Source organism: Typopeltis vanoorti, chromosome 20 (assembly GCF_054136105.1).
Source record: "Typopeltis vanoorti isolate ZY-2024b chromosome 20, IOZ_Tvanoo_1.0, whole genome shotgun sequence".
Taxonomy (NCBI): domain Eukaryota; kingdom Metazoa; phylum Arthropoda; class Arachnida; order Uropygi; family Thelyphonidae; genus Typopeltis; species Typopeltis vanoorti.
The window spans coordinates 105,761,708-105,778,904 of record NC_143568.1 but is presented as its reverse complement, the minus strand read 5'-3'; the positions used below and the strand labels follow the sequence as shown (position 1 = coordinate 105,778,904).

Below are 17,197 nucleotides of genomic sequence, written 5' to 3'. Positions count from 1 at the left end.
ATATCAGGAGTTTGTAGAGAAAGATAAAAGATCTAACAGAATAGAACCCCCTCTACTCCCTAGAAAACAAGCAATCCAAAGACGAACATTATTAAATGTCATCTGTGGAAACTAGACCCCAGGAAATACTAAAATGCATAAGTCACATATTTTCCATATGCAAGTAGCAAAATGGCGTAGCACCATATTTTTAAAATACTTTGGATCAGAGATAGTTTTAGAAATTGGTTGTCAAGTAAATTCTAACAGAATTTACTGTTGATGTGTCAACAGTAAATGATGCTCTTGTTTAAGTCTCATATCCAAGGGGTCTAGCTCATACTGCAGAGACCTGAATAAAGGTCGAAACCAGTCTGGGTAGTGACCCTTCCCATAATGCATAGCAACATACATATCCTAAAGGAAGTAAAGGATACTAAGGTAATTGATGCAAAGTCTCTATATACAAATATAATGGCTATTCTTTCCTTCCATTAGATATTTGTTTCATTGTACCACCTGTAAAACATGTCATGTACCTTATTATTTACCACACCTTTAATGATTAAATCTCCCTCTCTTTATATAAACCACCCTATCATCTTTGGATACTTTCTTCTTATTATTAATCTCCTTCTTGTTTACATCAGTTAATCTCTTCTTTAGAATTTCAAATAAAGCCTATATGTATGGTCATAGGAATCAATTGCAAGGAATATCTGTCTTCAGAGAGGACAAAAGGAACAGGATGGGGGGAGGGGTAATAATGGCAGAGGAATTAACACAAAAAAGAGTAAAAGTACATCGGGGGACAGAGATTCAGAGGGCAGTTCATTTGAGGCTATTTAGTTTGAAATAGAGGCCAACAGGGCAAAATATGTAATTGGTTTACTGCTACCAAGAATATAACTGAGAATGTAGATGATATGCATTGGTAAATTAGCACAATGAGTACATGTCAAGTAATTATTATGAAGGGGGGGGGGCATAGATTTAGAGGAAGAATGGCCACAGACACAGAAAGAAATAACATTTATATAGTTGCCGAGAGATAATTATTTGAGGCAGCATGTAATGGAGGGGACTTGCGGTTCAAGAGTGCTGCATCTGATCATAGCATCAATGAACTTACACTAACCGATCTAGTTACGCTGCCTCTGCTTGAAGAAAGCAATCGTGGTCTTGACCTAGGAGATTGTCAGACATGCAGATTTTTCTGTGGAATTACAAAGTAAGTGATTATGACAAGATGAGGAGTCAGCTTTCAGCAGTGCCATATCATAAGAATTTGGGGATATAAGTTGGTGGTACGTGGGAAGCAGTCAAGGTGTGTTTGAAGAAGCAGTATCAGAATTTATACCCAGAGTCAGAAGGATAAATCAGATAGGAATTAGATGAATGAATAGCTTCATTAAGCAAGAATTGCAGAAAACGTTCTGGAGGGAATATAAAGAAAAGGTGATCAGAATGTCCATGAGCAGTACAAGGCATAGGCAAGAAGGATGACCAATATGGTAAGCTCATTATGAGAGGAAGCTATCTGATAAGGCCAAAAGAAATCTTAACCGCCCAACCAGCCAAGACGTATATATACGTCCAGATTACCATGGATGCAAAGTGCATATTAAAATTGTAATACCATCGATATTACATTGAAATATATGATGGATATGAAGTGTAGAGGAGTGATGTATTTTATCCATATTGACGGCGACGTGGTTAAAAAGATTTTTGCTGTGTCATGAATAAAAGGATGAATGATTATGGAAGAACGACTTTAAACAGTGCTGATGGAGGAGAGGTAACAGTACCAAAGGAAATAGTTTAATTTTTTTTTTATGTTGTGCCCATACACAAGAGGTTGGTTGGTTGATCAACTTATAGTACATTAGTACTATGTATGAGTAGTGGGTTGGGAAAGGAGGAACTTGTTTGCATTTGATTTAAATGACTGTAAATTGTATTCTTTGGGAAACATAGTAGGGGGGAGACTGTTCTACAGTGCAGCAGTTGCAGGGATGAAGGAGGAAAAAAAACTTGTTCTGCTGGTTTCTAGGTGTACTGTGAAGGGATGTTGCATGTGTTCCAACAAGCTTAGTACTGAGTGGAGGAATTATTGATGTTATTTCAGATGAGCATTTCTCATGGAAATATTTGTAGAATATACATATTGCAGAAACCAAAATGTCTGTGTGTGTGTGTGGGGGGGGTCATTAATAAGTCTAACTGCTTTCCTCTGTATTGAATCAAGCATTTCAAGGGAGCTTTTATGGGGCCCATCCCATATGTGGGAACAGTATTCAATAGATGGGCAGATTTGCGATTTGTATAATGTTGACAGCTGTTCAGGGGTGAAGTAACGTCTTGAGCAAAATAGAAATCCTAGTTTTTTTGAAGCTGAGGTCGCAATGGTTGTGATGTGTTTATTGTTTATGACAGGAGAGGCTTGATGTGAGGGTAATTTCAAGAAGAGAAATCTCTGAGTGTCTGGAAATTTGGGTATCGTCAAAAATAATACTGGGAAAAAATGGTTCTTTTTTTTTATGGGAAATAGGACAGAACTGGGTTTTATTAGCATTGAAATTAAATCAAATGAGAGTGAGGAGTGTAATGTGCTGTCGTCTGCAAAACTGTGTATTGGGTTCGAGGTCAACTGAAGTAGGTCATTGATATATAGCAGGAAGAGGGTTGGTGAGAGGACAGAACCTTGTGGAACCCCAGCATTAGTTGAATGGTGAGAGGATAGAGAGCCATTTACCATCACACACAGTGTGCGTCCAGATAGCTAGCAATCCAACTACAGAAGTCCTCGGATAGACCAAATGATAGTAGTTTGTTTAGTAAGCCTTTGTGTCAGTCAAAGGCTTTGGAGATATCAACTGCATTAATTAATTACTGAGTGAGCAGCATTTAGCAGTTGTATGTCTAGGTGGCGAGGTTGCATTTCAGATGCGATATTGACTGATGAGAGAATAGAGGTTGAAGATGGAAGTGCTTAACATTTTACAGAATCTCAGTGTGAACACAGCCATGGGATTAGGTGGTATATTGGCCCATGTATTATGAGAATGTGCAAGGGAATTACCATCTCCTCTGACCAGGATGTTTAATTTAAGATTCAGTGCTGAGAAGGTGCCAGTGAAGTGGAAAGAGGGCAAAATCATCCCACTGCATAAAGTAGGATCCAAGACAGAAGTAGCAAATTATAGGCCAGTCAGCATCTCAGGAGGTGGTGGAATTGAAGAAATTGGTCAAAGACATAATTCAGGACTAGGTAGAGAGGAATATGATACTCTGCAAGGGACAACATGGTTTTGTGAAGGATTGGTCTTGCCATAGTAATTTGCTTACATTTTATAGTCAGGTGACAATGGAGTTGGATAAGGGAAATGAGTACTTAGTGATATTGCTAGACTTTGCAAAGGCATTTAATAAGATTCCACATAGAAGAATTTTACTGCATAAATGATGAGGCTAAAGAAGTTAAAAGAGGAATATGCCTTTTGATATGCCTTCTTGGAAAAGAAGGCATATCAAAAGTTGCTAACAAGTCAGCTTATGCTCCAAGAAAATACACTAATCCTTTGATTATTGTGTCCCCGATTAGTGCACCTCTAAAATTCAATTAGTGTTCCTATATATATCTTAAAAATAAATGTTACAGATTTTAAAAATTTTCTATCTATACATTTTTATGGCCAACTATTTAAAAAAATCACTCACCAATAATGAAATAAATTTAGTTACCGATTTAAAACATTTTACAAAGTTATTTTTAATGGCATACTACACTACTTCCATGTATACTATGTTCTAAATTTTTACTGCCAAAATTTATGTCATCTGCTATAGTATGCCCACAGATTTGAGACCCTTCGACACTTCTGTGCATATCACAAAAACGAGAATCCATTCCGATAATAGGGAAATCAATCCGTCTTTTGGGATGAGTTGTTTATTATTTCAAACAAACCTCATAAGGATAAACAAACACGTAGGAAAATTAACTTCTCTTTTATGATCGTTGTAGTTTTTAAAGTGGTAACTATTTTGCTTGTATAACAGTTGGGAAATTTTATCTATATTTCGTGTGTTGGCGACCAATTCGTACGTCCTTCATTTCTTTCTCCTCTTCAATGATAACGTCCAAGAGTTAATTAAATCTCATTCTGAAGAACTGAGTGATTCTGACCTGCTGAATTTAGATGCACAGCAGGAAGATCCTGAAGAATATGAAGAAAATTTAACCACTGATAGTCAGCCAAAAGAGATTTCACAAAAACAATTTGAAAATATTTTTCGTACAATCGAAGTTTTTAAGCAGCAATGCTTAGAGGCTGACCCTGATGAAGAGGCAATAGGACCATATCGTCGGTTGTATGAAAAAAGGAAACAGAATGTCAGCCAAACTACATTAGCTCAATTCTTTGTTCAGAAGTAGAATAATAAAATTTGTATTCTGAATATGTTTTATTGTCCTTCAGCTTCATGGTTTTCCTTTAACTAGGCCCCGAGACATACCTTAATTCTTTTATAAAAAAATTAAGGTTCAAAAAAGAAATTTGAGGAACAAATTATAGTTTTTTCCCATAGGTCATTATATTCGATTAGTGCATTTTCGATTAATGCACCTGTTTTAAAGAACACATTAGGTGCACTAATCGAGGGATTGCTATATAGAGAAAAAGGTAAGAAAGCAAAATTCTTCTTATCAAATGACTATCTGATGTCCAGAGTAGAAATCAGCAAGTACATTACTTATTTGTAATTACCATCACTGTTAACCATGCTTCCCTAACTAAATGTTCTCATAATGCCTGGAATCTTCCCCACTTCAGCTGTTTAAATCTCCAAGAACTTACTGATATATATGAAGACAAAGTATGTGATTCCCTATGTGGAAATGCGACGAAGCATCTGCGTGCAATTTTAACAGCTGAAGGTGAGCGGAGACTAAGCAGCATACTCGCTGGCTCATTCATATTAACTGAAATTTGCTGGGATTAGTGAAAAAAAATAAAATAAAATATATATATATATATATATATATATAGAAAGTTTTTTACCTTAGATAATATTATGTTAAAGATACCAAGCAATTTTAATAATAATTTCATTTTTTTTTCTATACTTCATATTTCCTAGTAAGGATAAATAAACAAACATTGTTCACTTTTTTATTTTTAAAATTTTCCCTCAAGTAAACGTGATATTTGTTGGACAATGAGACAGTATTTATGCCTAAGATCCCACAAATTATTCTACAAAGAAAAAAGTGGAGGAATATTTTGAGTCCTTAGAATACAAAAGGAAAAAGAAAATCATAAAGAAAAGAGAATGTTGGCCCTTTGGCAATCTGAAGCACAGAAGGAAACAAATATCAGTTACATGAAAATATGTTGAGAAAATTCAGAGAAAAGAGTAAAGCTAATAATGGAATTTCTTGCTGGAATTCTGTTGAGGACACAAACTTGTCACTGCTAACAACATGTTCCTACATAATTATGTACACAAATTCACATGAAGAGAAGACAAGAAATAAGAAAAAAACCTCATTGACTATGTCATTGTTGATAACAATATCTTAATATTAGTTTAGAACACAAGAGTATGCATGAGATTTGAAATATGAAGTGATAATTTAGTTCTGAGAGGAATAAAATTGAATATCATATTGAACAGAAAGGGATACAAGAAAGTTCTAACCTTGGAGATTCATTGGCAGACTGTGAATAAAACATTGATTGATCCACGTTGATGGTGAGCTAAAAATGTTAAGAGAGGAGTCTCAGAAAATAGGGCATATCAGAAGTCCTAACACATATCATGAAGAATATAAGATACAGGCCAGGAGAGTGACTAGTATGGTAAGGAAGGCAAAACTGAAATATGAGAAGAGATTGGCCCTAAGATCCAAAGAAAATCCTAGGGAATTTTTTAGCTATGTGGCCAGTAGAAGGAGAAATGATTGTGGAAGAATGACATTGTGGGATAAAAATGGGAATAGAGTGACTGATGCAGAGGACATAGTGGAATTGTTCAATGAACACTTTATTGGAGTATTTCATCCTGGAGGAATAAATTTTAATACTAGAGAGATAGGGCAGGTTCAAGGTTTAGAGGTGCAGGAGGAGAGCATGTTCCCAATACTAAGTACTCAGGATGTCAGTAAAGCTGTGGACTGGATGGTATTTCACCATGAGTTTTGACAGAATGTACTAAAGAACTGACAGCGCCTTTGACTTGTCAATGAAAGTCTGGTTATGGGAAAGGTGCTCAGGGAATGGAAGGAAGGTAAGATAGTGCCATTGCATAAGGGCGGTAGCAGACTGGAAGTGTATAATTATAGGTCAGTTTGCGTGTCATCAGTAGTTGTTAAGATCTTGGAGAAATTAGTTAGGGACCGTATACAGCATTGGGCAGATGAGGGTGATGTTATCTGTGAGAGTTAGCATGAATTTGTGAAGGGGCACTCTTGTTTTAGTATTATGCTAGCCTTTTATAATAAAGTTACAAGAGCAGTAGATGAGGAAAAGGCATATACTGCCATTTTTTTGGATTTAGCAAAGGCATTTGACAGGGTGCCACATGATAAGCTGATATTGCAGTTGCAGCACATGGGTTTGGATGTCAGGTTGGTCAACTGGATTCAGGTATCAGAGAGTTGTGTATGGTGGGGCAGTTTCAAGGAGGCAGAGGGTTACAAGTTGGGTCCCACAGGGCTCAGTACTGGGACCTATATTGTTTAACCTTTATGTCAATGACATTGTCAGTGGATTGCAGGGGGATATTCAGTTGCTTGCAGATGATGTGAAGCTGGGAAGGGGTATTAGTAATAGTGCAGATGTGGTAGCTCTGCAAGAGGATTTGAATAAGCTAGATAGATGGGCAAATGAATGTGGGTTGTGGTTTTAATGCAGCAAAATGTAAGGTCTTGAGGTTTTTGGACACATCGATGGGAGGCTGCATACTCTAGTATACTCCAATATAGCTCGTCAATAATCTGGAGGAGCTATACTGAAGGAAGTAGGGGAGACAAGGGATCTGGGGGTTGATGATTGATAGAAACCTGAAATTCAGGAGACATATTGCAAAGGTGTTGAAGGTAACACAGAGGATTGCTGTAAAAATGAGAAGGATGCTGACCTGCAGAGATAAAAGAGTTATCATTCCATTGTATAAGACCCTGATCAGACCACACTTGGGCTATTGTTCTCAGATTTGGTCCTGAGGATTTCAAGGGATAAATTAATTGTGGAAAGGGTACAAAGGCAGATAACAAAGATGGTTTCAGGACTGTACAATGTTAGTTATGAGGATCGGCTGAGGGAATGTGGACTGCAGAGTTTGATGGATAGAAGAAGGAGAGGTGATATGATTGAGACTTTTAAACTATTGAGAGGTGGTTACAGGAATTCTGGGAAAACACTGGGGAATTCTTTTGCTTGGTTGAACAGCAGGAAGGAGTGATGACAAGTGGCCATACCTGATAGTTATGAAAGGAAACTGTGAGCAAGAGGGTGAGGAGTGGTTTCTTTTGCACAGAGAGTGGTTGAACCGTGGAATGCATTGCCTGATAGAGTGGTGAGAGCGAGAACGTTCAATGAGTTTAAGGAGTGGTATGATAGACTTTGTGTTTCCTAGGAAGGACTTCCCACGATGAGTCTTTTGACTCGATGGATGCTTGAATAATAATAAGTATGTGCTCCATTAGAATATGGAGAAAAATGTAAGAAAGCAAAGCAATGTATAAAAGTAGCCAAACTCATGGGAAACTTTCTTGGATTATGCTAGATCATTTATCTCTTTAGTCTTTCTAATACAATCTAACCCCCCCTCCCCTCCCAAAAAGAAAAATCATATGCCCAAATCTGCACATACTTGTCTTAGACCCATATATTGTTTCATTTGTATTCAGAAAGGAAGATTATTTGGAAGCAAATGTCGAGAATACAATTGCCTATTTGCTCTGCATTACAAATAATTTAATTGTTATTATTATTATTATTATTATTATGTTATACCCCCAGGGAGTCCAAGGACTCATTGTGGGAGGGCCCTCTACTCTGCTTTGCTAAATACATGTCATCCTCTCCACTACCACTTAATTCTCCTACTACGACACTACTACCATCAATGCCATCTACTGTCCATCATCACCAACAACAGTATTCCTTGTCGTGTGAGTTCTGAAGGCCAATTTGTCTGTACACTGGATGAAAAACCTGAGTTTCCATGAGAAAAATCCTTGCTATCTCCGTATAAGATCAGCTAACTCACCTTCAATTGAAAAAGCCCACATAACGATTCTCCCCTTGTCACTACAAGAATCAAGCCCAAGTCTTTTCCAAGAAAGGGGTACAATGTTCTGCCATTTTTCCAATTTGCTACAGAGGCTTCTAATCTGTATTTTAATCTTAATTTGTAACTTTAATTATTTAAGAGTAGTCAGAGATATATGCAGATACCATAATAAGTATTCACACTATGATGATACCTAATAATTACATATGTTGATATTTTATAAAATATATTTGATTTCTCTATTTACAGTAGTCACTATGATACAGAAACAGTAGAAAGAATAAAATATGTAGTGAAGAATACTTATGCTGAAATGGGATCAGTCACGTAAGTATATCAATTATTTTGAGAAATGTGAATTCCAAAAATAAAAAAGGTACAGTAATTCATGCATAATTATATTGTTTTACACAGGTTATATCACTATAATTTTAAATAAGGAAAAAAAGAAAAGATAAAAGGGAAATAAGAAAAAGATAGTTATATAGACAGCAAAACATGTAGAGGAAATACATCTAGTATAAATAAACAATTGCATACAAGTTAAAAACTGGTTATTATCAGTCAAGCAAATCTACTTGTAGTGAATCACAAAAAGTTGTCTCTAATATCTTGTGGTAGTTATCATGGAATTGTTAGCTAAAGTCAACAGTTTTGCACCTTCAACATTAGGTGCTCTTGAGTTTGGCAGCTAATATCACTGTTGATCATTTAGCACCGCCCACAAGGCACATGCAGCTTAAAGATTGTTTCAGATGCATGCAACCCTGCCCCCAGTTTGCAACTTAGCAATTAGGAATGAAGGAAGTGCAGGAAGATGGTCTCATTGGTGCACCCAGGGAGAGGGCCAAGAGACCCTGGCCCCCTCCAAAAGAAAAAGGAAAAACACTAGAAAAATTTCTAAAAATCTTTCCGTAATTAAAATTCATTTTTTTTTAAAAATTTATGTTGTGTCGTGTCTTCTATTTCTATGCTACTTATGAATTAGCAGTCACATAAGGTGGGAATATCCTATAGTGCTCTGGAATCCTGGCCGCTGTGAACGCAAGGTGAACGAAGTAGTGCTTGGGCGCTACTTTGTTTGCCCGAGTATGGATTTCATAGAGCAGATCAAAAGGTGGGGATTCCAGGCTGGATTGCCTTTGGCAAGGTTATCAGATTTTATAAAAGCACATGTTTCTCCATTTTTGTAGAATACATCACGCAAGATATAGTTGGGACAGTTGAGATGGGCTGCAATCATTAATATATACCAGCTACACACTACCTTTAAATCATATATTAATCTGGCAACCCTCATCCATTCACCTAAGGACAAACTCTCTCTTTTATTGTATCTAGGAATAAATGACGTGCCCTGTGCTTGTGATCTCACTTACTATGGTCAGATAGGAAGATCTATTGACATCTGCCTCTGAGAACATAAGAAATACTTTGGCATCATTATTATGGCAAGTTAGGACTAGCAGATCATGCTTTGGACACTCTTTCACACAGGATTAGATGGAAGAAAACAAAAGTGCTACAAAGAAGTCATTACAAGTCAGAGAGACTGTTTTTAGAATCAGCAGCAGCTTTAAAATATTGCTCAAACCTCAAACATAGCTATATCATTTTACTGAAAATATGGGAGACAGTTATTTTAAAATCTAATTAATACTTGTCAGCCTCTCTCTATATCCACTAGCAAATGGCATCAGTTAAGAGTTTAGTTCATTATCATTACAATTTTAAACTGTTCCCACTATTAAATAAATTTTGCTGTTTGCACATTGTGAAAAACTGTTTGTGCTCTGAAAATGCTGGGTAGAAAATCAGCAAAATATCAGCAACTAAGTAAATAACTGTTTATTATTGCTTATTAGTGTCTTGCATTGTCCATTTGACTCTACAGTATACTATACAGTCAAATAGAGTCTGCATAGAAATGCTGATAGTGCACTGATGGTTCTTTATACAAATGCTAAAAATATCAGGAATAAAGGAAATTAATTGGTGGTTGATAGACTTACCCTCTCCAAAGATGATTGGAGTCAGTTGAAATGTGATTGACAGAGGATGTTTTGATAGGAAGTAGAAGAATATAGCATATTTCAGCAAGATAAGAAGGGCAAACAGGATGGGGAAATATTACTTATTATTATACAAGTATATCCATTGAGTCAGACGACTCGTCTTCTGAATCCATGGAGACTCATTCTGACCTTTTTACACATAATACCTATCACACCTCTCTTTAAGTTCATTCGCTGTTAGGACACTCAACTCACAACTAATTCTAGCAATCCATTCCACTCACTTCCAACTCTCCAAGCATAGTCTGCACATCCTTACTAACTACACTCTCACACAACTTCCAGGGGTGATTTCTAGTTCTCTCTCTCTCTCTCTCTCTCTTGGTTTGTCATGTATTGAAAAATTTGCTTTGTGTCAATTTTATAGAACCCCCTTTTACAAACGTGTTCCCTCTTTTCTGCCTATTAATGAAACTTTGCAACCAAAACACCTTTGACATTTCCTCATAGGGAATATTCTGCAGACCTGTCACCAGCTTAGTCTTTCATCTCTGAATCCTCTCCCCCACCTCCTGATCTCCAAGAAACCCAGGTGACCAAAATCTGTGTACAGCAGTCAAATTCTAACTTTATAAGGAGAAATAATAAGCTACCTATCTTTACTCGTTGGTGTGTTTTTCAACATGTAAATAATCCTTTCAAATATTTTACCAACTTTTGCAATATTCCCTCTGAACTTCAACACTTTGTCCACCATCACCCCCAAATCTCTAGCCTCATCAGTTTTCTGCATTCCATTATTCCAGAGCTCAGACTTAGCTTTGGCAAGGTGTAAACTGGATAGCATATATTAGTCCATATGCACTACCAGTTGTGTTGCATGGCTACATAGCACACAGACCAATATGCCATCCAGTCCCACTGCTTTATTCACATTGATATTTTTTTTGGTATGCTGAGCACTTCCTGTTCATCTACCTCAATTGGCATTTATTTCTGTCACATTAGCAACTGCAAAATCTCAACCTGGATTATTAAACCTTTTCAAAGTGATCACTCAGCAACTCAACTACTTCTTTTGCAAAGTGATAAGTATTAAGTGATGATCAGTGATGAGTTGTTTCCTTTCAGAGTTTAGAATTTGAAAGAGAATAACACTAACAGTTTTGAAAGTGTATGGTGTGAGGTGGGCAGAAAAGATATTTAGTGGGATATTGCTCTAGGCCAGAGAACATAGAAGGTGATGAGCAGGAAATGTTTAGGCTGAAAAGTTAGTGAATGATTTAGTGAACTGGTGAGAACGAGGAAATTAACATCAGTATGAATTGGTCAAAGGAAACTGCATCGCAGTATGGTAATGGAATTTCTGGAATTCTTGAGGGATAAATGTGTCAGGCAAAATATAATTGAGGGAACATGAGGATCAAGAGTCATGGATTTAGTCCTTGAATCACTGGATCTGACTATGTCCTGAAATGCATTTACTCCATTGTTGAGAGTGATCATGCAGTCTTCACTTGTAGGCTGAATAGGTGTACAGAAGTATCAAGGAGAAAGGAATTTATATAATCATCTTAGAAATCAGATGGTGGAAGTTTAATGGATGGTAGAATTGCAAGGAAGAGATATCAGCAGTGCATGGGAGCTAGCAAAGAAATATTTATCAACTGCAATAGTAAATTGCAATCCTCAAATGAAAAAGATAATATAATTGATATAAACTGAAGAACCAATGAAATGAAACAGGAAATGAGCTAGCCAAGTAAGCCAGAAAGGTAACCATTATAGAAGGAAGACAAAAATGGAATATGAGAAGATACTAATAAATTTAGTTTAATCCTTTATCCAAGTGTGAGCAAACAAAGTTTGCACCTGAAAGTATCTTCAGGACTGGGGGTAAGGTGGTACAACACCAGGACGACTCCTTGCAAAGGTGGAGCAAGCTACCAACACTCCTAACTCAGTATCTCTCATAATGCAAAACACATCTCCTTGGGGATATGTCTAATGTTATGCATTAAGGGAAGGGCCACTACCCAGACTAGTTTCGACCTTTATTGAGGTCTCTTCAGTGGGAGCCAGGCCCAGGTCGAGCTTCTGCTTGGTATCTCTAATTGGGCCTGGCTCCCACTGAAGAGACCTCAATAAAGGTCGAAACTAGTCTGGGTAGTGGCCCTTCCCTTAATGCATAACATTAGACATATCCCCAAGGAGATGTGTTTTGCATTATGAGAGATACTGAGACAGGAGTGTTGGTACCTTGCTCCACCTTTGCAACGAGTTGCCCTGGTGTTGTACCACCTTACCCCAGTCCTGAAGATACTTTCGGGCGCAAACTTTGTTTGCTCACACTTGGATAAAGGATTAAACTAAATTTATTATATTCTAACCAAGTGAAAAATAAACTTTCAACATCTTTCTCTAAATCCAGAGTAATTTATTAAAAAGGTGGCACACCAATTGGCAACTCTTATAGGTAGAGATGACCTGCTAATGCTTCTGGCTGGTATCTCCACTTGGGCCTGGCTCCCACTGAAGAGACCTCAATAAAGGTCGAAACTAGTCTGGGTAGTGGCCCTTCCCTTAATGCATAACATTAGACATATCCACAAGGAGATGTGTTTTGCATTATGAGAGATGCTGAGATAGGAGTGTTGGTAGCTTGCTCCACCTTTGCAAGAAGTCGTCCTGGTGTTGTACCACCTTATCCCAGTCCTGAAGATACTTTCGGGCACAAACTTTGTTTGCTCGCACTAGGATAAAGGATTAAACTAAATTTATTATATTCTAACCAAGTGAAAAATAAACTTTCAACGAGAAGATACTACCACTACAAGCCAAGAAAAATCCTAAGGAATTCTTTCATTATATGGCAAACAGGAATAATAATAATAATAATAATAATATTAATAATAATAATAATAATAATGACCATCCGCTGCCTTTGAGGGAGGAAATCGTGCACAGCAAGGGCAATTAAGGCCTCTGATAGTGCACTTTTAACAACCGAGAAGGATATTCTCCACAAATGGAGGGAATACTTTGAGAGCCTTCTTAACCTGGGTGGCCCAGCAGTTGTGGACAACCAAGAGGTGCAGATCGAGGCAATGACTAGTCTCACAGCAGAAGAGGTCCATTTAGCAATAAAATTGCTAAAATCGGGCGAGGCTGCTGGCGATGATGAAATTCAGCCCAAAATGCTAAAAGCCTTAAATCGAGACGGTGTTCTCTGGCTGACTCGAGTGTGTCAGGCTGCTTGGATATCCGGACGAGCACCAAAGCAATGACAGACAGACATAATAATACCAGTCTTCAAGAAGGGAGACCAGAAGGATTGCAGTAACTATCGTGGCATATCTCTGCTCAGCCTGCCTGGAAAAGTGTATGCTAGGTGCTTGGAAAGATGATGCAGGAGCATAGTTGAGTCAGAGTTCCAGGAAGAACAATGTGGCTTTCATCCTGGTAGAAGCACAACTGACCAAATCTTCACTTTAAGGCAAGTCTTTGAGAAATCTTGGGAATATGCCAAGAATGTCTACACATGCTTTGTGGACTCGGAGAAGGCATATGACCGGGTTCCTCGGGATAAGCTTTGGCAAGTAGTACAGGAGTATGGAGTGGATGGCCAACTATTAGCTGCCATTCAAGTCCCTGTATGAATGCCCAGAGTTTTGTATCAGGGTAAACAGCACAAAGTCTGTGCTGTGCCTATCAATCCAGTCCTTTTCATAATATTTATGGACTGGATTGATAGGCACAGCCAAGGCAGTGAGTGTGTCAGAATTGGAAGATGTAGCATTGGACGTCTGCTTTTTGCAGATGACCTAGTTCTGCCTAGCTCTTCCACAGATGATCTCCAGTAGACCCTGGATAGGTTTGTAGCTGTTTGTGCAGACGCCGGAATGAAGATCAGTGTGGCTAAAATGGAAACATTTGTGGTCTCAAGACAACCATCTCAGTGCACTCTACATATAAGTGGAGTCCCAATGAGGCAGGTGGAGAAGTTTAAATACCTTAGGTCCATATTCACGAATGATGAAAAATGGGATGTAGAGCTAGGTACTCGAATTGGCTTAACAAGTTCAATATTGCGGGAGCTTGGCCGTTCGGTAGTATTGAAGCGGGAGTTAAGCCAGAAGGCAAAGCTGGCCGTCTTCAATACAGTCTATGTCCCCATCCTCACCTATGGTCATGAGAGTTGAGTAATGACCGAAAGAATGCGGACACGAATCCAAGCGGCTGAAATGAGGTTCCTTCGAGGGGTTGCGGGGCTGACAAGACTCAACAGAGTCAGAAGCTCTGCAATTCGGGAAACCCTTAATACTCAACTGCTGCTTCTCCGTGTTGAGAGATCACAGTTACGTTGCTACGAGCACCTGGTCAGAATGCCATAAAAGAGGCTCCCTCAGCAGGCCCTCTTTGCCAAGCCAGAGGGTGGGAGTCCACGTGGAAGGCCAAGGACTTGCTGGATAGATTATATCCAAAACCCTGGGTGGACACGTTTGGGAATCCCACCAGAACACCTGAGCTTGGTGGCAGAGGATCGTGACCATTGGAAGTTCCTCTTGCAGCTGTTGCCCCCACAACCCAATTAGGAAAGGTGGGCCTTGAAGATGTATGTATGCATGTATAATAATAATAATTATTATTATAATATGTAATATGCTATACACCTCCATTTCATTTATCTCAGTTTCTATATAGGGCTTTGCCTGCAATATCTTCATCTGGATCATACATACTTACAAAGTGTTCATTTAGTAATTCTACTATTTTTCCTGATTTAGTTATTCCCCCCCCCCCTCCTATCATCAGCATTCATTAAAATTATTCTGCCATGAACATTCTTCCTTTTACTTGAAACATACCAAAAGATCTCTTTGAGATTATCTTCGCACTGCACTGCTAATTTCCATTCATACTCTGGTTTTGCTTTTCTTACCACACTGGTTGCTCTTCTAGCCTGTGCTAACTCCCACTTGATTTATTCTCTTGACTCTAGGTATGCAGTCTGCCATTACTTCCCTCAAATACTCCTTTACCACTTTTTGTGCACTATCAACATTCAGCCCTTTCAGTTTCACATGCCATGACACTGATCCAAGCTTGTCATACTTATCAACCACCCTGTAATTCCACATATACCTCCTATTAAGTGAAAATTCCATGCATTTAGCCACCTCTCAAATCAAGACCATGTGATCACTCTCACCAATTAGTGACAACTTGGTCATAGTGGTTATAGATAAATTCTCTGATGCAATTGATTACTAGGGTGGTTGCCAGCAGTGTGAGAACCTCTGTGAGAAAAGGGTATAAGGACAACTACTGCAGAAGACATAGTGGAGATATTTAATGAGCAGTTCATAAATGTCTTTCATTCTTGTGAATGTGACATCATGAGAGATTTAGAGCAGTTGATGATGGGGAGGAGAGACTGACTTTAAGTGAGCAAGAAGTGTATGGGGATTTGAGCAAACTTGATGTTAATAAGCCTGTCAGATTTGATAATATATCACTACATATTCTGAAGGAATGTGCCAGGGAGCTGACATCTGCCTTGACATATTTTTTAATATGGGTCTTGCACTGGGTCAAGTTCCAAAGGAGTGGAAGGAGGGCAAGATTATGCCACTTCATAAGGGAGATGATAGAACTCAGGCATCAAATTATAGGCATATATGTGTGTCAGGTGTTATGGTTAAGTGTTGGAGAAGCTGGTGAGAATTATGATCCAGAACTGGGTTGACAACAATGGTATTCATCTTGGATGAACAGCATGAATTTGCTAATGGGAGGTCATGTTTTAGTAATCTACTTACTTATTACAATAAGGTGATGGCTTCCTTGAACAGAGGAGAGGGATACACAGTAGTGTATCCCTCTCTTCTGTTCAAGATAGATACACGAAGACTTTTGATAGATTACCACATGATAAGTTAATAATAAAACTAGAGCAGATGTGGTTGGATATTAGATTAGTGCATTGGATCAGAGACTGGCTATCTGGTAGGTATCATCGAGTTGTGTATGTTGGGAGCAATATCCAGGAAGAGGAAAGTACTAGTGGTATACCTCAGAGGTCTGTTTTAGGACCATTGCTGTTCAACTTGTATGTTGATGCTATTGGCAAAGATTTTGATGGGGATATTCAGTTGTATGCAGATGATGCAAAGTTGGAATGAACTATGAAGAGTAGAGAAGATATTGTGGTTTACAAGAAGACTTGAATAAATTGAGTGAATGGGCATGGAAATGGGGATGCGAGTTCAGTGTTGCAAAATGTAAGTTTTTAAAATTTGGGAAACAAAGATTGGATGTAGAATTTATGCTTGGTGGGGATATATTGTTGGAGGTGGAGAATATAAGAGATCTTGGGGTGATGGTGGATAAGGATCGAAAATTTATGGGACACATTGCCAAAATTGTTAGGACAACACAACGAATTCTGGGAATGATGCAGAAGGCACTGACTTGTAGAAGTAAGGAGATTCTTGTTCCATTGTATAAGTCTTTGATTAGGCCACACATGGATTACTGTGCCAAAATTTGGTCACCTGGTTTTCAAAAAGGACAAAGAGATGCTGGAAAGGGTCCGGAGGTGACTTACTAAGGTAGTTTCTGATCTCTGGAATGTCGAATATGAGGAAAGGTTGAGAAGATGCAATTTACAGAGTCTAGTGGATAGGAGGACGAGGGGCAATATGATAGATACCTGCAAGTTAATAAGGGGTTGTTAAAGGATCAATGTTGGAGAGGTTTTAGAACAAACAATGGGAGATCAGCGGTCATCCTTGGAAGCTGTATAAGGAGGGTGTATGCAGGGGAGTGAGAAGCAAGTTTTTTGCATGCATATTAATGCCTTGCCTGAGAGTGTGGTGTCTGCAGAGAATTTGAGA

At 38.3% G+C, this 17,197-nt stretch overlaps 1 protein-coding gene across 1 annotated transcript in view; it reads left to right on the top strand.

Moving 5' to 3' along the window:
* Positions 1 to 17,197, top strand: part of LOC150095751 (Na(+)/citrate cotransporter-like) — a 371,638-nt gene that overhangs the window by 193,128 nt on the left and 161,313 nt on the right. Inside the window, exon 8 of the mRNA XM_090409950.1 lies at positions 8,533 to 8,610. Coding sequence (XP_090266076.1) covers positions 8,533 to 8,610 — 78 coding nt within the window. The remainder of the gene's footprint in view (positions 1 to 8,532; positions 8,611 to 17,197) is intronic.